This window comes from Carassius carassius, chromosome 31 (assembly GCF_963082965.1).
Source record: "Carassius carassius chromosome 31, fCarCar2.1, whole genome shotgun sequence".
Lineage (NCBI taxonomy): Eukaryota > Metazoa > Chordata > Actinopteri > Cypriniformes > Cyprinidae > Carassius > Carassius carassius.
Window position 1 is genome coordinate 1,646,041 of NC_081785.1, and position 25,809 is coordinate 1,671,849.

The 25,809-nt window shown below is 37.8% G+C and overlaps 1 protein-coding gene and 1 non-coding gene across 2 annotated transcripts; one reads left to right on the top strand and one right to left on the bottom strand.

The window, feature by feature from the left end:
- The first annotated feature begins 7,762 nt into the window (after nt 1-7,762).
- Nucleotides 7,763-20,956, top strand: LOC132111880 (transcriptional-regulating factor 1-like). Its single transcript, XM_059519514.1, has 15 exons — nt 7,763-8,017; nt 10,552-11,942; nt 12,021-12,067; nt 13,065-13,212; nt 13,293-13,493; nt 14,388-14,683; nt 14,966-15,061; nt 15,737-15,876; nt 16,300-16,403; nt 16,473-16,548; nt 17,165-17,253; nt 18,008-18,121; nt 18,310-18,426; nt 20,215-20,399; nt 20,493-20,956. Exons 2-15 carry the CDS (start codon nt 10,731-10,733, stop codon nt 20,785-20,787), a joined length of 3,120 nt encoding a protein of 1,039 aa, XP_059375497.1. The 5' UTR covers nt 7,763-8,017; nt 10,552-10,730; the 3' UTR covers nt 20,788-20,956.
- A 4,768-nt stretch (nt 20,957-25,724) lies between these two features.
- On the bottom strand, nt 25,725-25,807 carry trnal-cag (transfer RNA leucine (anticodon CAG)). Its single transcript has one exon. It is a non-coding gene; the product is annotated as a tRNA-Leu (tRNA).
- Nucleotides 25,808-25,809: the final 2 nt, after the last annotated feature.

Sequence of the window (25,809 nt, forward strand, 5' to 3'; positions counted from 1 at the left end):
TCCTCAAACTTCACACCACTTCATCAGAGCAGCTGCTGCTGCACACACACACACACACACATATTTGTGATGATTGTTTTCCTTATGAATGTCCTCAAAAGTTGGTTTGCAATATTTTACTATATTTGTGATGATTGTTTTCCTTATGAATGTCCTCAAAAGTTGGTTTTCAGCATTTAGCTATATTTGTGATATTTCTTTTCCCCAATTAAAGTGAAAGTGATGTATCATACAGCCAAGTATGGTGACCCAAACTCAGAATTCGTGCTCTGCATTTAACCCATCCAAAGTGCACACACACAGCAGTGAACACACTCACACAGTGGACACACACCCGGAGCAGTGGGCAGCCGTTTATGTTGCGGCACCCGGGGAGTTCGGTGCCTTGCTCAAGAGCACCTCAGTCGTGGTATTGCCGGCCCGAGACTCAAATCCACAACCTTAGGGTTAGGAGTCAAACGGTCTAACCACTAGGCCACAACTTCCCCCTTTTTTTATGAATGTTTTTATAATGCCCTCAAAAGCTGGTTTTCAACATTTGTAATATTTTTTTCACAATTAATGTCCTCAAAAGCAGATTTTTGTCATTTAACTATAATTTGTGAGGATATTTTTTTCTTTATGATTGTCTTCAAAAGATGATTTTCAACATTTTACTATATTTGTGATATTCTTTCCCAATTAATGTCTTCAAAATATGGCTTTCAACACTTTACTATATTTGTGATGACTGTTTCCCTATGAATGTCCTCAAAAGTTGGTTTTCAACATTTTACTATATTTGTGATATTTTTTCAGATTAATGTATTCAAAAGCTGTTTTTTGACATTTTACTATATTTTTTATTATTACTTTTTCCTTCTGGATGTCCTCAAAAGTTGTCTGTCAACATTTTACTATAATTGTCAGAGCATCTTTTCTTCATAATTGTCCTTAAAAATTGTTTTTCAATCTTTTATTATAATTGTGGCCAGCTAAGACATGCATTCTTATCTACACTTAACCCTGGTATTGTCACAGTGTCTGGGTTGTGTCCCTGGGTTTCCACTAGATGTCCCCCTTTCTCACGGTGTCTGTCACCTTATCACTTCCTGTTCCCTTATTTGGTCACCTTCCTCCTTGTTAGTAATTGATTGTTCCCCACCTGTCTCCTGTTCCCTCATTATCCTTCTGTGTATTTATACCCGGTCTGTCTGAGTCTGTGGGACGGAGTCCTTGTTTAATGTTGAGGTTGTTTATTCATGTCCGTCAGTTCGTGCCCTTGCCTTGTCTTCTTGTTTAGTTTATGTTTTGGATGGATGTTTCCTATTGACCCCTGCCTGGACTGTTTATGCTGTTTGGATTACCCCTTAATAAAAGACTTACTCGCAATTGGTTCTATCTCCGTGCCTCATTGGATCCCTGCCGTGACAGAAGGACTCCGTCACACTAGGAACCAGCGGTATGTCATTTTTCCGTTCCCCAGCCAAGATGGCGGAGCGGCGAACCAAGTACCTTCGGTTGATCGCCCTCCGCCAAGAGGGCAATGAAGTGGGTGCCCTGGCTCAGGTGTTCTGGTCCCTGGCCGAGGGCATGGGCTACAACGATGCGGCCCTCAAGGACTATTTCAATGGCGGGCTGGATGATCCAGTGTCTCATGAGGAGATGGCGCAGTTAGAGACACTGGAATTCTGGGAATTCGTGCGCTACCTGCAGCATCGGCTTCGGTGGGATGCCCCAGCCACTTCGGTCTCTTCCGGCGGGGTGGTCGTCAGCCCAGCACCACTGCCCAGGATGGCAACCAGCCAAGCGCCACAACCCAAGATGGCCACCAGTCCAGCACCACTGCCCAGGATGGCTAACAGCCAAGCGCCACAGCACAAGATGGCCGCTAACCCAGCGCCAATGCCCAAATTGGCCACTTTTCCAGCGCCACAGCCCAAGATGGCCGCCAGCCCAGCGCCAATGCCCAAATTGGCCACCGGTTCAGCGCCACAGCCCAAATTGGCCACCGGTCCAGCACCACAGCACAAGGTGGCCGCTAACCCAGCGCCAATACCCAAATTGGCCACCGTTCCAGCACCACAGCCCAAGATGGCCGCCAGCCCAGCGCCAATGCCCAAATTGGCCACCGGTTCAGCTCCACAACCCAAGATGGCCGTCAGCCTAGCGCCACAGCACCAGATGGCCGTCAGCCTAGCGCCACAGCACAAGATGGCCGTCAGTCCAGCGCCACAGCACAAGATGGCCGCTAACCCAGCGCCAATGCCCAGATTGGCCACTGGTCCAGCGCCACAGTACAGGATGGCCGCCAGCCCAGCGCCAATGCCCAAATTGGCCACCGGTTCAGCGCCACAGTACAAGATGGCCGCCAGCCCAGCACCACAGTACAAGAGGGCCGCCTGTCCAGAGTCATGGCCCAAGATGGCTGCTTGCCCAGCGCCGTTGCACAGGATGAGAGTCTCAGTTGACCCTCCGGAGTCTAGTCAGGTTCCAGTTGACCCTCCGGAGTCGAGTCAGGTGCCAGTTGACCCTCCGGAGTCGAGTCAGGTGCCAGTTGACCCTCCGGAGTCGAGTCAGGTGCCAGTTGACCCTCCGGAGTCGAGTCAGGTGCCAGTTGACCCTCCGGAGTCGAGTCAGGTGCCAGTTGACCCTCCGGAGTCGAGTCAGGTGCCAGTTGACCCTCCGGAATCGAGTCAGGTGCCAGTTGACCCTCCGGAATCGAGTCAGGTGCCAGTTGACCCTCCGGAATCGAGTCAGGTGCCAGTTGACCCTCCGGAATCGAGTCAGGTGCCAGTTGACCCTCCGGAATCGAGTCAGGTGCCAGTTGACCCTCCGGAATCGAGTCAGGTGCCAGTGAACTCTCCGGAATCGAGTCAGGTGCCAGTGAACTCTCCAGAGTCGAGTCAGGTGCCAGTGAACTCTCCAGAGTCGAGTCAGGTGCCAGTGAACTCTCCAGAGTCGAGTCAGGTGCCAGTGAACTCTCCAGAGTCGAGTCAGGTGCCAGTGAACTCTCCAGAGTCGAGTCAGGTGCCAGTGAACTCTCCAGAGTCAGGGCTAGTCACCGCTGATCCTCCAGAGTCAGGGCTAGTCACCGCTGATCCTCCAGAGTCAGGGCTAGTCACCGCTGATCCTCCAGAGTCAGGGCTAGTCACCGCTGATCCTCCAGAGTCAGGGCTAGTCACCGCTGATCCTCCAGAGTCAGGGCTAGTCACCGCTGATCCTCCAGAGTCAGGGCTAGTCACCGCTGATCCTCCAGAGTCAGGGCTAGTCACCGCTGATCCTCCAGAGTCAGGGCTAGTCACCGCGGATCCTCCAGAGTCAGGGCTAGTCACCGCGGATCCTCCAGAGTCAGGGCTAGTCACCGCGGATCCTCCAGAGTCAGGGCTAGTCACCGCGGATCCTCCAGAGTCAGGGCTAGTCACCGCGGATCCTCCAGAGTCAGGGCTAGTCACCGCGGATCCTCCAGAGTCAGGGCTAGTCACCGCGGATCCTCCTGAGTCAGGGCTAGTCACCGCGGATCCTCCTGAGTCAGGGCTAGTCACCGCGGATCCTCCTGAGTCAGGGCTAGTCACCGCGGATCCTCCTGAGTCAGGGCTAGTCACCATTGACCTTTCAGAGTCAAGTCAAGTCACCGGTGATCTTCAAGGACTGAGTCAAGTCACCGGTGATCTTCAAGGACTGAGTCAAGTCACCGGTGATCTTCATGAACAAGGGCAAGTCACCTCTGATCTTCATGAACAAAGGCAAGTCACCAATGATCTTCATGAGCAAATGCAAGTCACCAATTATCTTCATGAGCAGTGTCAGGCCAGCACCAATCTTCTGGAGTCCAGTAAGGACACCAGGGGATTACCAGAGTTTTGTTGTCCCATTGATCCAGCCGCACGGAGGTCTGCTCCGCCTTGGGGGGCTCTGGTCCTGACCACATGGCTGTGGTGGTCTTCTGCTCCGCCCTGGGGGCCTTCCGCCCTGACCACACGGTTGTGGGGGTCTTCCGCTCCGCCCTGGAGGACTCTGGCTTCGTCCACAAGGACGTGGTGGTCTTCTGCCCCGCCCTGGAGGGGCTTCATGTTGTTTTTTGTTTTTGTGTTCACTCCTGTCCCTGTTCCTCTCTGTGAGCCTGGCCCTCCGTCCCTCCCCCTGAACCTCCTCCGGTCCTCCTCCCTCCTGGTCTCTCTGTTTTGTGTCTACACTTCTGGTATCTGTTCCCCATGATTTTTTTTTCTGGCCCTCCGTCCCTCCCCCTGAGCCTCCACCTGTCCGCCTCCCTCCTGGTCTCTGTTTTGTGTCTGTCGTGGAGCGTCTGGGAGCCGCTCCGTAGAGGGGGGGTACTGTCACAGTGTCTGGGTTGTGTCCCTGGGTTTCCACTAGATGTCCCCCTTTCTCACGGTGTCTGTCACCTTATCACTTCCTGTTCCCTTATTTGGTCACCTTCCTCCTTGTTAGTAATTGATTGTTCCCCACCTGTCTCCTGTTCCCTCATAATCCTTCTGTGTATTTATACCCGGTCTGTCTGAGTCTGTGGGACGGAGTCCTTGTTTAATGTTGAGGTTGTTTATTCATGTCCGTCAGTTCGTGCCCTTGCCTTGTCTTCTTGTTTAGTTTATGTTTTGGATGGATGTTTCCTATTGACCCCTGCCTGGACTGTTTATGCTGTTTGGATTACCCCTTAATAAAAGACTTACTCGCAATTGGTTCTATCTCCGTGCCTCATTGGAACCCTGCCGTGACAGGTATAACATCTCTTCTGTTTAGAAAAAAAGTTTCTTCTACTGAAATCTGATTTTTAATTGAGTTACATGTGAGGAGGAAATATCTATTATTAATATTATGTTAATTATATTAATTTCCTAAATGTACATATTTTGCACAGTTCTAAACACAAAATAATAATACAAATAATAGATTGTCTAAAATTCAGTAATATATTATAATATAATATACTATAAAATGTTGTGTTGTATGTGAGAACTGTTTGAAATGTAAATTGAAGAAATTAATATAATGAATATACTAATATGTTAATATATAGATTTCTTCTATTATTATGATTATTTTCCTGAAAAAGGAAAATAATAAAAACAATAACAACACTTATTTTGTATTAAGTAAAAACAAACGAACTCTTATGTTAAAGTTTGGTGGTTTTAATCAGAAAAGGTGTCAATGTGTCATACTGAAACTGTGTTTAGAGGATGTTGATCATACGGAAGTGTGTTTTACAGCAGAGGGCACTGCTGATGTTCACTAATCTCTTCATCAAATTAAAGCTTTACATATGGATTTCAGCTCTTGAAAACTGAACTGCTATTTGGAAACAAAAAACTTTTTAGAGCTGATGGCAGCGTGTGTGTGTGTGTGTGTGTGTGTGTGTGTGTCATGTGATCACTGGATCATTCAGCTGAAAGATGAAGCATGAACTTTATATAGAACTTCAGCACGTCTCCTTTCACTTTCTAAAAAGGCAAGTACTTTTTATTTCTACGGCAGTTTTTGTAAACCTCCAAAGCTAAATTTAATGACGCACAAAAGGGAAGCAGATTATGCAAGTATCTTGAAATAAATCTCCTTTAGGCTCATAAAAAATATAATTTTATAACCTTTGCTTCTTACCTCTTCAGTATTCTGAAATAATTCTGCAAATTCTGAAAATTTCTTCCTTTAATTTAATATATAATTAGTTATGATTGACTATTTCCTATATTTAAACTCATAATTTGCACTAAACTGCATCAGTTTGTACATTTAACTGCAGATGGAAACACAAGTTTCATGTTAACAGGTGCAACTTTATGATCAGATAAAATGCTGATGATGAAAACCCCACTGCAAGTAAAGTGTTTCATTATTTCTAAGTTGAACACTTTGAAAAGTTTTTATTATTATTATTATTATTATTATTATTATTATTATTATTATTAAAAGAGGCCTAGTTTTGGAATCTTAGGTAAAAAGTTTGGTGCTGCACAATAAATTGATTTTTAATTCAAACATAATTAAAAACATTAGAAAACACGACAAGACAGAAATAGCTAAGAACTAATGACACTTATAGCTAATTGTGAATTAAAAAGTGACCATGTTTGCATGCACATAATTTGCACTTTATTACAGATTGCAACCATAACCATAATATGACCTAATTCTGATTAATATTAGAAAATTCTCATGCATGCATGCACGCAGTCAGTATCTGTTTAATTAATGCAACAACTTTTCTGTATAACAAAAATGATTCTCGCCTATATATAACTAAGGCTAGATTCCCCTGACATCATATTTACGATCAGTGACAAACGGATGTGGCTGGTATTTATCTAAAGACTTTAAATGCATTGTATAATTTTAATTTACTAGTTTGATATGGAGATTAGTAAAATGGCACTGCAAGTCTTCTCTTCTATGGACAACAACCGGACTAAAATAATCATAAACATAAGAAAACAGAAATATAAAATTGGTATTCAGTTATACATAAAATGATTTATTCACATTTAAAGCACACATAATTCTTAGAAATTAAAAGAATGAAATTCAAATCTACTCTCCCTCAGGCCATCCAAGACGATGAGTTTGTTTCTTCATCAGATTTTGAGAAATGTGTCATTCCTTCACTGTCTCATCAATGGATGCTCTGCAGTGAATGGGTGCCGTCAGAATGAGAGTCCAAACAGCTGATAAAAACATCACAATAATCCACAAGTAATCCACACCACTCCAGTCAATCAGTCTTGTGAAGCGAAAAGCTGTGTGTTTGTAAAACACCAATTTATTTATTTTTTTATCCATAAATAATAAGCTTTAATTGTAAGCCGCTGCTTCTGGATAAAAAAGGAGTCCATAATCGCCTTCAAACAGTTGAAAATGTCCATCAATTGTTGTACTCTCACATCAAAATCCACCAACATATTTGTTTAGAGTAGTTAAAAATTGTAAACGGTGCTTGATCTGTGCATGTTTATCAACTGATTCAGGCGGGACAACTTTCTCGCTAAAGAAAGCTATATTTTGGATGGGATATTTTGTATTTTAGATGGAAGTGATGGATCTAATGATAGATTTGTTTCTAACAAACACAAAGCCTTTAACTTTACAAGACATTAGCTGATGGACTGGAGTGGTGTGGATAACTTGTGGATTATTGTGATGTTTTTATCAACTGTTTGGACTCTCATTCTGATGGCACCCATTCACTGCAGAGCATCCACTGGTGAGGAAGTGATGCAATTTCTCCAAATCTGTTCCCATGTAGAAACAAACTCATCTACATCTTGGATGGATTGAGTACATTTCAGCAAATTTAAATTTTTGGGAGAACTATTGCTTTAAAGGAGACAATGAGTATCATACCGTACCATTATTCACTATGAAACTGTTGACAGCAGCAAATCTCTGCCAGTATGCATTCACCACAGCACACATTCACAGAAACATGACCTTTTTAATCATGTCTGAAAGCAGAATTGTGGCCAAGCTGACGATACATGCTAAAACAAGAATAAGGCAACCATAATTTACATTTGATTAGATTCAAAGATGCACATTGCATTTATATCAATGTATAATAACAATGCCACTAGGGACCAGAGAATCTGACCATTTTAAGGCAGATTTCCATTCAAAATGTAATACTGAAAACTCTCTTTTTATCCTCCTTCAGTTAACATTTAATAAATGTATGAGACAAATAATGGCAGGTTGAGAAAATAGCTTGTGGTTAAACCCCGGAAGTCACTCGGCTTAAAGAGAAAGATGACATTTCCTGAACTTCCTTGAACTCTCTCAGGCCTTTAGACACTTGCCGTAGCTTTAAGAGGACACAGGCATAATTCCTTAGTCAGCAGTATGAACTGAACTTCCTATTTCTGATGTGCCTTTGAGTTATTGTTTTTTGATCTGTGGTGCAGTTGGATTGCTCTATGTTTTCTATGATACTCAGAGCGTCTTATATAGCATTCACAGCATCTTGATGGGTCAATTTGGGAGAGCAACCTTTACTAAAAAAGAGTATTACGGACATAAAGAAACGAGGAAGGTAAGCATTAGTATTTGTCTTTATCATACTTTTTAATAACTAAAATACATGCAGAATGTGCATCTTCTAAAGATGTCAAGACCATTTTAAAAACGGATAACAAACTGGATAAAAAAAGTAATACTGTCAGTCCATATGATCTTGCATGCATTGACCTCAGTGGGGTTGCGGATTGGTATTGCAAGCTTTGATTGCGTTATATGTACAGATATGGTTTTAAGAACTCAACCATTGCGCAGAATGACATGGTAACAAGTCTCTGTTGAGCCATATATACAAGCTGCAGTTTCTAAAAGTGGTTGTTACTGAAAAGACACGACGTGTTTTTAATAGCCAACTGTACTGTTATGAGAACTAGGTAAGCTGGGTTTACCTCAAGAGTGGACAAAGTTCAGAGCTCGCAAATGAAACCGTTGAGAAGCAACTCAACGAGTTACTCAACTAATGTTGAAATGAACAAATAACAGTCATATCTGGCATAAAAACATTATTTTTGTCATCTCATTTTTGAGCCTGGTCGCGCACAAGTGTTGACGCATTGTAAATTTCATGCAAACACAGATTATTACAATATGAAAATGTCTAATTAGAAATGTTGTTCAGTTCATAAGTATTTTATTCTATTAATAAAAATGCAAATGTTAGGATAAATGAGAAAAGACATTGATAATTTCATGTGAAACTTAAGGCAACAACAACTGTCACTTTTGAGCTATTTGAATTTGATACCGTTTTAGAATTGTCAACATCGTGATAAATTCCAACATTCCACTACAACAATTTGACAGAGAACAAATTCCAACTGGATTTAAAACTAAAGACTAATTAGTAAATCAACAGATGTAACTACTGTAACTGTGCCACAGTAAACGTGAGATACTGTTCCACTACTGAATCCAAAAAAGCAACAACCTCATATTTGACACCTTTATGCAATCAGGTTGAATGTGTTACACCAAGTAAAAAAAAAAAGTGAGCAGAAGTCATTTTCCTCATTTGTAAGTCACTTTGGATAAAAGCCTCTGCTAAATGAACAAACGCAAATGTAATTGGCACTAACTCAAAGGTTAATTAATAGATTCGTTTTTTGTTTTTTTTTTAAACAGATGAGTTGATGTTGTGCCTCAGTAGAGTCTTTTTTCAAGAGACTACAGATCTTTCAGTTGTGTTTGTTGCTACACATTCATGGCTTTTAAGTTTATTTCTAAAGGTCTAACAGTTGCCTTGTTCCACTCACTGGTCAGAGTCTGACGGCTTCACACACTCAGCAAACAGACTAAAGTGAAGATGGAAACTTTCGAAACCGCAAAGCGCACTTGAGCCTTTGACACTGAGGTGCTGTGTTAATCTGATTCAGAGAATTGAACCAATGATCTGCCTGCAGACTTTCTTCAAACAACACACTCAACACCTGGCCTTTCTAAAGCGCACATGGTTAAAAGTACATGCATGTGTTATTCCACACATTTGTGCATATTGTTTTGTAAAACAAACCTCAGAAACGTCAAAGTTTTTGCAAGTACGTTTTTAATGCGTTTAATCATCATAGTTTTGATTTGAGATATATTAAATTCAACATGCGCTGAATTTATGTGAACATGTTTCTGCATGAAAAAGATTTTTAGGACAGCAGCATCTTTCAAAGAGCTTAGATACAGATCAAACTCCGTTCTAAGCAGACCATGTGACAGGAAGTGATAAGATGGCGTCTGAACTTCATATTCTAGATGTGAGAGGAAGCTTCAGACTGAGTCATGGTGTGAATTTACTGTATCTGCTGCGGGTGGAAAAAATAAGATATTATTATTTTGCTAAAGACAGATTCCTTTCTGTATGAAAAATGGACAAATTAATCTTAGACACGATCTAGGCCATGACAAGTGCAAATAAACTGTGAACAATCTATTTTATTTTTTAACATGAAACACTATCATTTAAAAGTTTGGGGTTAGGAAGACTTTTAAAAAGTTTTGAACGAAATCTCTTATGCTCACCAAACCTTGTGTGATTAAAAATACAGTAAAAACAATAATATTTAGAAAACTTATTAGCACTTAAAATGTCTGTTTTTTTAATTGAATGGATTTTAAAATGTAATTTATTTCTGTGATGCGCAGTTGAATTTTCAGCATCATTACTCCAGTCTTCAGTGCCACATGATCTTTCAGAAATCATTCTAATATGCTAAATTTGCTGCTCAAGAAACATTTCTGATTATTATCCGTTTTGAAAAAGGTTGTTTATTTATATTTATTATCAATGATTTAAATAGTCATGCTGCTAAATATTTCTGTGGGAATGGTGATATGTTTTTAGGAGGAATAGAAAGTTCAACAGAAGCATTTATTTGTAATAGAAAGCTTTTGTAACATTATAAATGTATTTGCTGCCAAATTTAATTGCATTTAATTTAATGCATCCTTGCAACATTTGAATGGCAGCATCTTGTGCATAATTAAATGCAGGTTATTCTTAAAATGTTTCTCTTTGACATTTTTAGCAAATATAACAACATGCTCTGTCTTGTTTTATAGGAAAAAACAATTATTGAAATCTGCTGAGAGCTGAATGTGTGAAGACAACAACTCGTGCAATGAACGAATGATGAGAAACATTTGATGTCTTTCATAGTTACATTGAAACCAGCATGTGTTCACGTGCCCTCAAACCATTAGTTTAACGGTACGGAAGTGGCACTTTAGTCTCTCTAAAGATGACAGAAAACCTGTACGAGACGAATCAGTTCACCAACCACGCCAATGGGACCTATTTGTTCCAGCACAGCCCAAGCTCATTGGGTGCACCTCACTATGGTGTACCAAACGTGAGCTCGATCCAGTCATCTCCAGTGTCTCCTCGACTCAACCACGAACAGCTAACATCTCCTGGCACTCCAGGACATGAACTTTCTCCATTGCTTGAGATGCCGAACAGCGGCGGGACTTGGGAATATAATCAGTTTGGAAGGACATCATCATGGGGATCTTCTTCTCTTGAAGAACTACCCGAAACCTCTCGAATCTACCCGTTTAACATCACGTCTCAAAATAACTCATCACTGACTTGCAAAGACAATGGCAGTGCTTCTCATCCTCAAAGGTTGGACTCGTTCTCAAAGGCCTTCTCTATGCAAAACATGCAACTTCTTTTTGATGATAGTAACAGGACAGATGATAAGCATTTAGAAAATCACATTTCTGGGCTTTTGCACCTGCCTAAAAGTCTCCCAGATGGATCAGACAGACAACCTTTGGAATCTCCAGTTTTTAACCAAATGGTCATTCAAGGTCAATGCGATCAGACCGGCTTCCATCCTTCAGAAAGCCAAAACTCATTGCACAGCCTTTACCAAAACCAGCAACAGTTTCACTATGGATACCAGCAACACAAACAGAAATTAAACAACATGGAGCAGGTAAACAGGAGCCTCCAAAAACCTCAGAGCTCTTGGTATGGCTATCAAAGCCACCCAATGCAATATCCGATGGCCTTGAATCAACAACAAAAAGGGATGTTTGCACATAAAACTCACCTGGACTCTCAAGAATCTGCTCAATCGCCAACATACGACCCCCGTCAAGATTTCAAAATCCCGGAGCAGCAGATCTTCCATTACCAAGACCAACAGAATCTTCGTTCGCTTTCCCAACCCGGCAATCCTTACCTCATGCAAGATAACGTGCAATCAATCCCTTCAAAACAAAACAACATGTTTAGCGATGCTCGTCACTCGGCACCCAACACACCCGTGTTCTCGAGTCCCAAAGAAGACCAATCTGCTTTTAACTTCCCTCACCGAATTGAAGACCTCTGCAGCCCGCTTTGCCAAAACAGGAGCTCAGGGGTCTGTAAAACTCTTCCACAGATGACTATGAGGGGGGATATTTTTCATCATCACACTGCACATGCACCTCAGTGGTCACAGGTACTGTATTTTTATATTATTAGTTCATTTTAGAGTCATTTGCATTTATGTTAAGCCTTTCTCACAAATACCTTGCAGACTCCTTCGCCAGATATTCAAGATGAAGCCATTTCACCTCATTTCAGGTTTGACTCTAACCTCACATCTATCCATTTAAACGAAGCAAATGTATTTGTATAGAGTATGTTCTAAATACATATTTCAAAGCAGCTTTACAGAAAATTTTAATGCTACTGTTTATAACACCATATATTCATGCCTTCTAATCACATTTAGCAAATTAGTTATGGTCGATAATAAAGTTCACATTTTTCAACAATTATAAACAATCAAGCAGGTGATATTTGCTATATAGAATGTTTACATTAACATTTAATCATTTAGCAGACGCTTTTATCCAAAGCGACTTACAAACGAGAACAATAGAAGCAGTCAGGTCAACAAGAGAACACCTACAGTATACAAGTGCCATGACAAGTCTCAGTTAGTCTAGTACAGAACACATAGCCAGGTCTTTTTTTATTTTTATTTAATAAATGAAAAGACAAGAAAAGAAGGAAAAGTGCTAGTATTAGTTGGTTAAGTGCTGGCGAAAAAGATGAGTCTTTAGATGTTTCTTGATGAGTTAGATGTTTAGATGTTATGCGAGTATACAATATGTATTCAAAAAAAGTTTGACATGCTTACAGATCCTACTTTATAAAAAGAACTGGGTGTTACAATTAATTGTATAGTTACATTTTGTGACTGAAAGTTGGAGACAACAGTACAAGGACTTGTTAAGGTTGGATCTACTTAAAGTAATTCATTATCATTTACAATGAATTGATTATTCAGAGTTATTAATTTTGTACTCTGGTGATACTGAGAATTATGAAACCTGAGGTTTTGTTATTCAATTGTTATTAGTCAAAATTTCACTAGTGTTACTTAAGGCTCTTAGTATTTTTTTTTATTTTTTTTTATTGTTGTACCGCAATTGTTTTTCAGTTTTGAACATGACATCTTTAGTCCCCTAGTGTGCAAAAAAAAAAAAAGGTAACTCTGGAAAGGAACAAAAAACTCAATGCTGCACTCATATTATTTATATTTAATATAGTATGTGGATTTGGATTTCTGTAGAGCAGAACCTGGGTTTTTGAGAGAGGATGGATCGCATGCAAAGATGAGATGCACCGTTTGTAACAGGGAGTTCAAAAGTCTCCCGGCTCTGAACGGTCACATGCGCTCACATGGAGGACTGCGGACACACCCCACATCCCTCAAAATGGTACGAACCCTCATTTTAACCATCAGTGAGGTGTTTTTTTTTTTCACCCTTGCTTCATATTTCTTTCTTTGTTTTAACAGAGAGACGGACACATTCATCCGTCTGAAGCTGCTCAAAGCAACCCCATCATCTTACCTGTGTCAGTACCTGTCAAGGACTACCAGACCCCAACACAACTCATGCTCAGCCTTCTGTGCCACCAGAAAGATGATGAACAAAATGGTTTAATTAAGACTGGTGCACAGTCACCCCTCCCGTCTGTACGAAACCACCCTTCCTGTGTGAGTTTCTGGCATTCATGTAGTTATTTTTAACAGCGCTTTATAAAATTAAAAGCTTTAACATGAAGATCTGAAACATCACTTCAGCATTCTGAGAATTTAACTGATGCTTAAAATGGCTTTTAAATGTAAACTTGATCCTTATGTCACCTTTTTGATAAATAATTTACAATTAACACTGCAATATTCCATTAAAAAAAGAACTGTAAATTGATTTATTTGCTATCAGTTAATGTAATCCTCTAAAATGCACAAATTTGCATGTAAACAAAACAAACATTCAGTAATGATTTTTGATTTTGACAAGTAAAATTGCACATTTTGAAAGGGATGTAATGGGGAGAGTAAAAATGCTGAAATTAAGTATTTTTTGAGTGTGTGTGTGTTTTTGAGCAAGATGAGAAACAGGAGAGAATTATTAGAGTTTAAAGTTCAATTATGTTGGTATATATAAATATTTCAATTACAGTAGGTTACTATTGTGGTGAATAATTTGAACAGACTTATCATTTAGCATGCTAAGATCTGCTATTGTTTTGTTTAACCTTCGTGGAATATCTCTGGATCTACCTAATTTGGTCACGTCAAAATATTTTAATTTTAAAATGTATACATTATGATTAGAAATTATGTTTGTGTTTCTTAAAGGGATAGTTCACCCAAAGATGAAAATTTTCCAAACCTGTATGAGTTTGTTTCTTCTGTTGAACACAAAATAAAATATTTTGAAGAATGTTGGTAACCAAACTGTTGATGGAAGCCATTCAGCCATTGAGAAGAAATTAAGAGTTGTTTTCAGGTTTAATTTTTAAGTGAACTATCCTTTAACTGATTCATTTGGAATGGACATACATGAATAAATCTGAACCTTACACCCCACATAACACATTCTAGATAAAGAGATCTGTTTCGGATGGAGAATGTGCACCAAAAGTGGTGAAAAAGCGGTACCGTCGCTGTCTGGTCCCACTGATGATTCCTCCGGCCAGCACCAGTCAGGAGTCCAGAGGTGCCACACTCTTCCACAGTCAGCTCAGGACGGCGAGCAGCATTGGGAACGGCACGCACTACACCCCTCCACCTATGCTCAACCCTGTACGTCTGGGATCAGGCCTCTTCAGCTCCATCAATGGAAAAGGCAAGAGCGTCTTTATCAAGTCTGCTGCAGACGGAGCTCACTTAAAGGGAAAGTTCACACAAAAATGAAAGTTCTGTCTTCATTTATTCACCCTCATGTCGTTCCAAACCTTTATGAGTTCCTTTCTTATGTTGAACATAAAAGATTTTCAAAATATCTTCTTTTATGTACATAAGAAAGCAACTCATGGAACATGAGGGTGAGTAAATGATGACAGAACTTTCATTTTTGGGTGAACTATCCCTTTAATGCAGTCAAATTTACTGGCATGCTATCTAAAGACTTAAATAGTGATGATTAAAGAGTAATTTGTACTTTAGATGCATTGTTACAGTAGATGTATTTTTTCTCATTATAATATGCATTATCCAACAGGTGATATGAATGACTGTGGTGAGACTTCAAGAGAGAGAGCGATTAATGTAACACCGTAAGCATTTTAATGTTTTTTAATTAAAGCTTTGTGTGTAAATTCAATGTCACTAGCAAAAACGAATTAGACTAGGTGTTATATTTTCTAAAGTTGCAGGGTTGTGGTGTTGTGGGTTGTTGCCAGGGTGCTATGCAGTTGGTATGGTGTTGCTAGGTAGTTGTTTATTGGCCAAAGTCAAAAAAGTCCCTTCTCAAGTCTCTATCATATTGAAAAAAAAAATATGAAATGAAATAAAAATGTATATTTTGATTTTTTTTTTTAAATCGCGAAACTTTTGTGTTCTCCCGAGAAAGTTTGCATTTGCTTGAAAAAGGTTGTGTTCACAAAAAACTTTAACCAATTATTTATTTATTTATGGGAGAAAGCAAACGTTTTTCCAGCGAATGAAAAAGCATTGAAATACACTTTCCCCTCCCATTATTTTTTTTTAACAGTTAGTTTATTCACTCTATTTTCCCTTATTATAACCACATGATCTAAGGTTTCATTTTCATTAAAGTGTTTCAAGATCAAAACATTACACTCTTCACCTTTCAGATACACCAGCAAAACAATCTGTTACTGCAAATCATTTTACTATCAATTGCTTACTTGATTTATTAAATAATTAAACAATGTTTGACTATAAATTTAATTAATAATCAATAACTACATTTTATGTGTTCTTTATAGTCGGATTAACATTGGCGAGGAATTTCAAGCAAAGATCCCAGACATTAAGAGTCAAACCCTCACAGAGGAAGATACCCATAACGCTGTTCTTCTGTGGTTGCCCAACAAAGACCTGGATACCGATGTTAACCAGCAGAAAGGTAATTAAAATCACATTTTCACCAAAATCAAATTGAGTTAAGTGCAGCAACTAGGAGACGTGGGGTGATTTTACAATAGGCATGATGCAACGCAAAACATTCTAAAATCATTTAAATCAAGTAATTCATTTAACTACACTGGAAATGTTTTTTGTTTGTTGTTGTTGTTTTTAGAAAAATTATTGGAGTACATTTGGCAAAAAAATAAATAATAATAATTACAAATTTCAAGTTTTTAATTCAATGTGTTACTTGCAGATTTTCTTCTGGGTGAAATTTCTTTACATATTTCTGAGACAAAATTGTTTAGACAACAATTGTTTTCAGTGCAGGCGAACAAAACAGATGGGTAATTTATTTTTGTGCACATTTAGGAAAAATAAACACCATTATCTGACTACTGTTGACTTTTTCCCCTTTTAGTGGACAATCTTCTGAAAATGGCATGCTCTAGTGTGCTGCCAGGCGGCGGAGCAAACACAGAATATGTCCTCCACTGTCTTTTTGAGTGCAGAGGAGATATTATGGTCAGTATGTTTCTTATTATCACTAACCCTAGTTCTCTAAAAAGCATTAAAATAACTATCATGTTCCAGAATACACTTGAAAAGCTTCTCTTGCCAACAACGCTGAGAAACACATACAGCCCCAAAACAGACTATCATTACGCAGGTGTGTAAGACTATTTTTGTTTCTCTTTCTACTGTGGTATTCTCATATGTTAAGTATTCCTTCCTGAGGAAGTATTAAATTATATATAGAAGAATATAAATCAAGGGCCATATTTACTAACAGCTTGCACCAGCGCAAACCTGACTATTGTCAGAATTTACTGAAGAAGCGCAGTGAAAGATTAGCACTGAAAAGGCATGAACAGTCATTTTTGTGGCTGACCTTATTGCATATGCATTTGTAGGAGTTACCCTTTCAGACACAAAATTTAGGAGAGGAGTGAGGAGAGTACCTAAATGAATCATGCAACATGATTTCCTGAGGTTTGTGCTAGTCAGTTTACTGGTATTTGTGCCATTTTGCCCACCCAAAATTGTCTTAAACCACATGGTAATTTGCACCACTCTTGGTAGATTGCGCTGGTCATTATGGAAACGATCTGGCTGCATCTGTGTCCTTTAATCTATGCAATGTCACTAGATCAGCTGCAGAACTTTCCACTCCTATTGGCGATTTTTTGTGTTTACTCATCTACTCCGTTTAGTAAATCTGGCCCTAAATACTTGAAATACTGAATGAACCACATTACAGCATTTCTTCTTCTCTTATCAACCAGGATCAGACAGATGGACGCTTCAGGAAAAACGGCAGCTGAACAAAGCCCTTTTAATTCATAACAAGGACTTCTATTTTGTCCAGAAAATGGTATATGTGGTCAATTAATATTAAAGGGCTTGTGCAGGTTTCATGAATCCACTGTACGTTTAAGACTTTCAAGACCAAGGAGATAAGGACTAAATTGAATGGAACACAATGCGCCAATATGTTCTCTAAATGTAAATGTATTGTTTAGCAACACTTCAAAACAGATTTCCATTACTTTTCATTCATTTTATAAAGAAATACCTTAAGTCTTGAATAAGTCTGTTAATGCACTGGAAATAACTTTTACAGATAACACAACACAAAAAGAAGTGATGTTCTTCATCAGTATTTTTGTCTTGTTTTTCAGTGCACAAAGATTCTAAAATCAAGATACATTTACTTGAGAAGCATGTTTTCTGAGAAACTGGTCAAAATAAAGTGAGTTGATGACCAAAAATCTGCCAGTGGGCTCAGAAAAATCAGCTTAATTCAAATTAGAAAATTAAAAAAAAACACTTCATCTGTTTAATTTGCATTTCAAGTAAATGCATCTAGATGTATGGAGCTTTAGATATTTGTCAAGGAAAACTGAGGAAGATTTTTTTTTTTTTCAGTTGTGTTTGAGTGATACATTTATGCTCTGAATTATTATCTTTTTTTTAAGGTCTTAGTTTTTGTAAGAGTGAATTAAGACCTTTTTAAGACCTGCAGAATCCCTGTATAAATAGAATCTTATGCGTTCTGTGAATACATTAGCACTCATTTGTGACCCTGTGGTTTGGTGACTGTGAGAATGTGTTCTTTTATTATTTAGGTCAAGACAAAGTCAGTTTCTCAGTGTGTTGAGTACTATTACACATGGAAAAAGCGTTTGCGTTTGGGTACGAGAGTCAGCACAGCTCTGTCTGCACCTGTTCAAGACCTGCGGGTGAGATCCAGTTATATCTGAATGTCTCTGAATCTCAAGCCACTGCTTTCGCCCACCAGTATTGACACAATTAAGACACCTTAAAGTTGAATTGATGGGTGATTTAGATGTGCACATACTTTACATTACATTATATTGTGACTTTCAAATATTTTTTTAATGCACAACCTATATATTTCATCAATTAGGGAGACTGGGCGATAAACAACACCACAGAAACGAAAAAAGAAGCCGACAGCAAAACCAGGGAGACTGAAATATCAGAAAACTCAAGCACCGTGTTCGCCTGTGAAGTGTCAAACTCAGTGAGTATCTGTGAGCTGGTGTATATACTGAAACCTCTAGATGCTTTCTCCACTTCCTGTCATTTACTAGTACACTCACACCTTTTCTCTCAAAAAGGCTCTATACTGCATCTGCATTCTGTCAAATGCAATGTTATGTTGTTATATATTTGGGGTTTCGTACCGAAACTTTTCAGTACTGGTCTTTTCGGTTCGGTATTCATGTGTACCAAACAAATACCATGTTAGTTTAATTAACCACTGCATGAGTGGACCTTCATTGGAAACTTCCAGTTTTGTATATTGCTACTTTTGAGTCTCATTTCAAACTATTTCCTTTTTTTAGGAAATTCAAACAATAAATGAGGTTTTAGCTCTCTTTGATGTGGTGTGACAGATCGCTGTATAAACACCTCAGTTCAAACGGCAGTGCGATCATTTCTTCATCTTTTCTACTAGTTTTAATGTGAAATAAACATGAATGAACATCTCTTTCCTCACGTAATCACTCAAACAGTGTTTCGACTACAGAAAGAAGTCAGTAAAATAGCTTGTAAAAAAAATGTCACATTGCATTTAATTTACCTCAGGAAGTCATCATTTTTTTTTTTATTTGAGTGTTGATTATTAAATAAAAATAAGTTCTCAAGGTATAGGCTCTGTTTTTAATTTTAACCTTGTTGTAATGTAAAGGTTTAGAGCAGAATCCAGAGTAGATTTTTATCCCTAAGTACATTTTAATTTTAATAAAATGTATTTAAAGAAAGAGCCATTTGTTCAGTAATCAATTTTATGTTTTTTAGTTTTATTAATATCATTTTATAATTTTAGTTTGTCCTCCTACTGTTCTGAAACTGTACCAAACCATGAAATCAAAACAACCTACTGAAACATCATTTTTTTTGTACCATTACGGCCCTTATGTACTTGTAATGTACTTATAAAAAACTATACTTGCAGATAATATAAATGACATAAAAGGCCACTTAAGTGTACTTAAAGAGCCACTTTCATAACTGTTTCTTAACACACTGTTTCTTAAGTACACTTAAAGGTGTGCACTTTATAATAATGTCAAATGAACAGTTAAACTTAAAGTACATTCCAAATTACTGGGTTCTAATAATATTTTGTCACTTGATTATAATTTTAACTCTAGTGTGTTATTTAATATTACATTTAAAGTTAACTTGCAATTTTATCATTACAAATATGTTTACTGCAAATATAATTTCAATAGAAATTACTTTAAAATATATATTTACTTTACTATAAAAGCTTGTCAGTATTTATACTTTAACCATGCATCAAAGACAATTTATCTAATTATAAGAATTACAAATAAAGTTGTTCGTAAGTTGTTCTTAAGTGGGTCAAAAACTCTTTTCAACTCTTGCACTTATTACCATTTTACCTATAAAGCATTTTAATTTACTGTAATTACAAAAAAAACATGCAATAAGTGTCTAAACATTACAATCAGTTCACACTCAAATTTAGCTTTTTTTATATATAATATTTCTGTAATAAGTACTAATTTTAAAGGTATTCTAAAGTGTACTTTTTCATATAATGACTTCCAAGACTCAAGCTCCAAAACCAAATACATTTATACAAATTACAATGTTAGTCTGTTACTCGTGCCAAGCTATCATAAGATCTCAGAAAAATTGGAATATAGTGCATGAGGTGCATAGATGGTAGATTTATGGTGTTTACTTTGCCATTTTGCAACTTATGAGTATGTAACTAACTAGTAAGTAATTACAGAACATTTGTTTCTGGGTAAAATGACCATGTTTCTCACAGCAGATGAATGAAGAAACATGGACCCAGAATAATCTCCGGCTGCTCTGTAGCTCTCCAGCCGAAAACAGAGCGTCCACGCTGACCCTGCCTTTGGGTTCGTCTTCTGTGAGAAGTTCTCCCTCCAACAGCACCACCAGCGGAGACACTGATTCAGCCGTCATCTTTCCCTGCACAGAGTGTGGAAAGTAAGTCACGTACTGAGTCAAACACAGAAACATCTTCATACAGTTATGAATCACAGTGGTTGCGGTCTGATTCACGATTACTTCATCCCACAGGGTGTTTTTGAAGGTGAAAAGTCGAAATGCCCACATGAAGACACATCGCCAGCATGAAGACACACAAATGTGGCAGTTCTCCAGGGTTCCTGAGCAAGATCATGTGACTGTGACACCTGAATGCCCTGTTACACCACTAAAACAACCCATAAGCCTTCATTCTTTAACATGTGACAGGTCCACGGAGGTGAAAGCATCCTTAAATTACATGTGCAGTGAGTCAATGCAGGAAATCAATTGTCCTCTGAAGACACTTCCTTTCCTACAGAGTCCACTGGACTATATTCCAAGTTAGAAGATGGATAAATTTATTCCTTACTGTAGACTTGGCAGCTATATGTATATTAAAACACATCTTTGCTTTATTTAGTTGTAAAAAGAGTGTAATGCGCTTTGCTTTACCTGCATCTGATATCCTGTGTATTATATGATTTTGTATCACATTTCATTTGTAATAAAACAGCTGGTTTCTCAGTGATTATCGAACACTCACATTCACAAGTGATTAAACTCACAATGGATCTGACTTTACAGAATCCCTTTTCATCAGCAGTGATACTCAACCAACATGTTGGAAGAATGTTATGAAATATTACTTCTGATTGTTGTCGAAATTTTCAAAACGTCATCCAGTATTAAAAAAACATGTTTTCTCGGTTGTGAGAATGTTAAAGATATAGTTCATACAAAAATAAAAATGTTGTCATCATTTACTTACCCTCATCTTGCTACAAACTTGTATGATTTATTTTTTCTGTTGAAGACAAAAGAGGATGCTTTGAAGAATGCTGGTAACCAATGAGTTGCTGCTAGCCAAAGACTTCCATAGTATTCTTTTTTCATACTATGGACGTTAAAGGCTACCAGCAAACATTAAGGGGAATGTTACTTTTGAATGTTCTCTGAACGTTTTGAAACAAGTGACATAAAAAAAAAAGTCCATCTAAAGTGTTTCAGGAAAAACGTTCATAAAATACGTATAAATAATGTTATGAGAGCATTAGATAGTTTGCATACTTGTGCACTATTCTATGACGTTTCAGAGTATTAATAGATCAAATTCCAAAAAGTGAAAATTCCAACAAGAAAGAGTGAACTTTATATACCCAGATTATGCACTTTTCCAAAACATTTTATTCACTCAACTCTTGCAGCTGGAATTATGTAGCGGATGGGGATGGGCTATTTAAATCAGATTACGAATAACAAAATAACCTTATAAAATTCATACACTACACAGTTGAGTACATCGTGTATGAGCGTCATTTTGGATGCAAATATTGTTAAAGACCAGATAACTTTGAACAAATATTTTAATAACGTCAAATCTTTGAGACAACTTTGCCAATTAATTGAAAATCCGATGCAGCATCCAGATGATCTGCCAATAATAACCATTCAGAAATATGCATAGATTCCTAAAAGCTGCAGCCAATCATCAGAGATCATAGTGATTCAAGAAATGACATTTGACCAATTACAGCATAGAAAATGCTGCTAGCAAATTTGCATTTGTTTCCACTTGCGAGCACTATAGGTTTGGCTTGTTTGGTTGGTTAATGAGTGATTTTATTTAAAGTGTCACGACTACTTTTTTTTTTTACACTATGATAACATTTACAACAATATATTTTATTATTCAAAGAGACATATTCTATACGGTTGTCAAATGACAAATGACTCATTGCATCAATGTGCACATATGCATGCTTTATGTTGCAATAGTACAATCAGTAAGCTGTTACTAAACTTGCTTACTTGCATGCTTGGTCAATGTTTGCGATCTATGACAACAGACAGCTGCAACCGATTTCTAGCCTACAAACGATATTCCATGGTATAACTGTAGGTTTATGCAAGAATTTCGTGACTGCAGACTCAAAATATGAACTTAACACAGGTTCTAGTTGTTTTACCAAAATCAAAAAAGATGTATATGTCAGAAGTGGGATTCGAACCCACGCCTCCAGAGGAGACTGCGACCTGAGCGCTAGCTGACGAAGGATAGTTGAGCAATGTCGAACTGCGCAGCCAATCGCATCGAAGCGCTATGACATTTGGACCAATCGCGTCGAAGCGCCTTAACATTTCCAGCCAATCAAAAAGCGCAATTCATAACATTCTCTTGACATTCGTGACATTTGGCCAATCAGAGAGCAGGGGGATGTCGACGGCACGTTTCCGCGTATCACCACTAGGTGGAGGGGTCAGCTCTTCTAGTCAGGTGTCAATCAAGTTGCCGAACCGTGCCGAAGTTGTACGAAAGAATGACATCATCCTCAGGGGGCGTGTCAGAGGTAAAAAAAGGTTAATTACTGAAGTTCGTGACCTATGACCGGGGTCATTGTCGCGTAGTTCGACATAAAAAGTGGTACGAGATTTATCAGAGGGTGAGTGTTTGTTACCTTTGCATGATAGAGAAATAAAAATAATAATAATCATAATCGAACATTATTAGTATCTTTGTTTAATGTATTTGCATAAGAGAACAACACATCAGGCTTCAGAACAAACATTTACCTGGTCCCATTCATTTGAATGATGTAATGTGATGGCTGTGTTATGTTATGGCTAACAACAGTGTAAACCAGAGTCTGTAATAATTGTTTATAGACATGTATGTAATGTTGCAGGTATTTTGAGAAATGTCCCTCTCTTGTATCTTTCTCCTCTAAACAGAGATACTAGTTGTAACATTATATATAAGATAAATGTGACTTGTGTCCTAGAAATTAATCAATGAATGAATAAATATATTAATTTAATGAAGTATTTTATGCTCTCTTAAGGGACTCACTTGTATTGTGCATTATATTTGTTATAATGCTTACAGATAGAGAAATGTCAGATGCTGTCTCGTGGCCAAACAACCTTGCTTGGAGGTGTGCTGAAATGCATCTGTGGTTTTCAAACTCCAAAGGTAACATTAATGTAGTATTTTTTTTATTAGTATATATACTGAAAAGGTTTCTTTCTGAATTATCTATTAAAGTGTTTTGTTTTGTTTTTGGTCGTCTTAAGCCTCTACTGGACCCGCACAAAGGGTGGTGGAAGAACCTCATGCTGCTGAAACAGCAAAGAAGGCCATGGAGCAGAGTCAGCCTGACCCCCAGCCTCTGCCCCTGCCCCTAGTCTACTGCACCTGTGGAAGCAAGAGTTGCACCACAATTTTCAATGGTAAGAATTACTATTTAACTTTTTTAATAATACCACTTAAGTATGAGCTCAATTAAAATTCAAGAAAGTTCAGAACGTAAGAAGAAGAAAAAAAGAAAAAGCAAGAATGCGATGAGATGCTGGCTGACCTACTAATTGTCACCCCTCTTGTACAGTGGGGGCACATGTTGTCTTGAATGGTCAGTTTGAATATCTCAGATTTGGTTTAAGTCACATGGTCAAGGATAAATGTAGAATGTAACCTGTCTGCTTTCTCTCTTTCATCTCTGGGCTTTACTCTTGGATTGTCCTCTTCCTCTCTCTCAGAGCTAACTGAGCTCTGCCTGGGTTGAAGGTCACTGAGCTAGACTCATGTCCCTCATGGCATCTCTCTCAATACTTCTCATGTGTTAAAGCAACATTATCTTTCATTCTCAATCTCAGGTAACATTCCACATAGACGCTGGCTATTATTAACTGTACACATATTAACAATTATTCCATCATGCAAATACTTTGTAGTAATTTCAAGAGTCAATACTACTAATAAATCATTCCTCTTATGGATGACACTTCTATTCAGAAAGAATGTTTTTAAAAACCTGCATTTACTTAAAATAGTAATATTAATATAAATAGTAATTCTTGCTATTATAACACATTCTGTCTTCTCACATTTTTGGTTTACCAAACCAAGATTTACTGGCTCTCACATTGCTGCAGCAAAGCCAAATCTTAGTGTGGCCAGGAGACCTTCTCAGGTTGAAGACCAGCCAAGCGCAACAGTGTCTAGTGCCTAAATACCAAGCAGTACTGTCCTCTGTAAGTAATGGCATAATCTATAAAGTATTCTATGAAGACACATTTCACGTTTCATTCTGTACGAATTATTAAACTTGTACAAATTTTTTTAATACCAGAAAACCATATTTTTGCCGATGTTTCAGGGTGTGCCAGTGTTCCAGGGTCTGCAAATGGTTCAAAGACTGTGAGCTGTCCATAGGATGCCACTGTTACAGCCTACAGTTGTGCAGAGCAACAATTTACAACCAGCTGCCAATCCACAAACCATGCCCAAGAGACCCTACAAGGCAAACACTTGCAGGAAGTGTGGACAATTCAAAACCAGTGCAACGGGACATAACCAGTACAGGGGCAAGGTGTACTGTCCACAGACTGAGAACGTTACAAAAGAACAGTGGTTAGAGGAAATGCGGAGAACTGTTCCCAAATAATGTATACACTGTATATTTTTATTTATTGTTGTGTGTATATAGTTGTTTAAATATAGTTCACTATTGTTAATATTTGTGTTTAACATTATTTTATTTAACTTTATTTACTTTAACTTTTTTTAATCCTATTTCACTTTTACTTTTACCTTTTTAATTTATTGTTTGAAAACTTAGTTTAATATTCATTACTGTTCTGTAAGCATAATTGTAAAATAAATAAAAAAAACAAATTGAGATGCTTTTGGATTTCTACATTTATTTTCCTTTTATTTCCCTTTTAATTTTTTTTTTTTTTTTTTTGAAAACTTATATAAATTTAATTTATTTAATATACATTAATGTTATGTTGGCATAATTGTAAAAAAGAGAATTATTGCTGTTTTATTTGTACTTTAGTAAACATTTCATCAGTACATTGCAACAATAGAACGTATTCCTATAAAAAGATAATTTGCACTTTGTCATTTGTCACAGACATTTTTCAGCATAATAATGACTATTTTTGCATCCTTTTTTAATTAGAAATGACAGATTTGAAGGGGTCTTGAATGAATGTAACCTTAAAAAAAAATCTGATTTAATATCAACAAAATTACAACTAATAACATGCTTAAAATAAATATGAATACAACTACAAATAACATGCTTAATCAGAATAAAAATTAATACAACAACTACTAAATAACTAATAATAACAAAACACATTTCCATTGGTGTATTAAATTTAATGAAAAAAATATCAAACAAAGTACATATATACATTTAATTAACCTTGAAACTTTATTTATTTAAAGCAATTAACAATATTACAAAAAGTTGTCAAAAACAAAAAAGATGTACTTGTCAGAAGTGGGATTCGAACCCACGCCTCCAGAGGAGACTGCGACCTGAACGCAGCGCCTTAGACCGCTCGGCCATCCTGACAT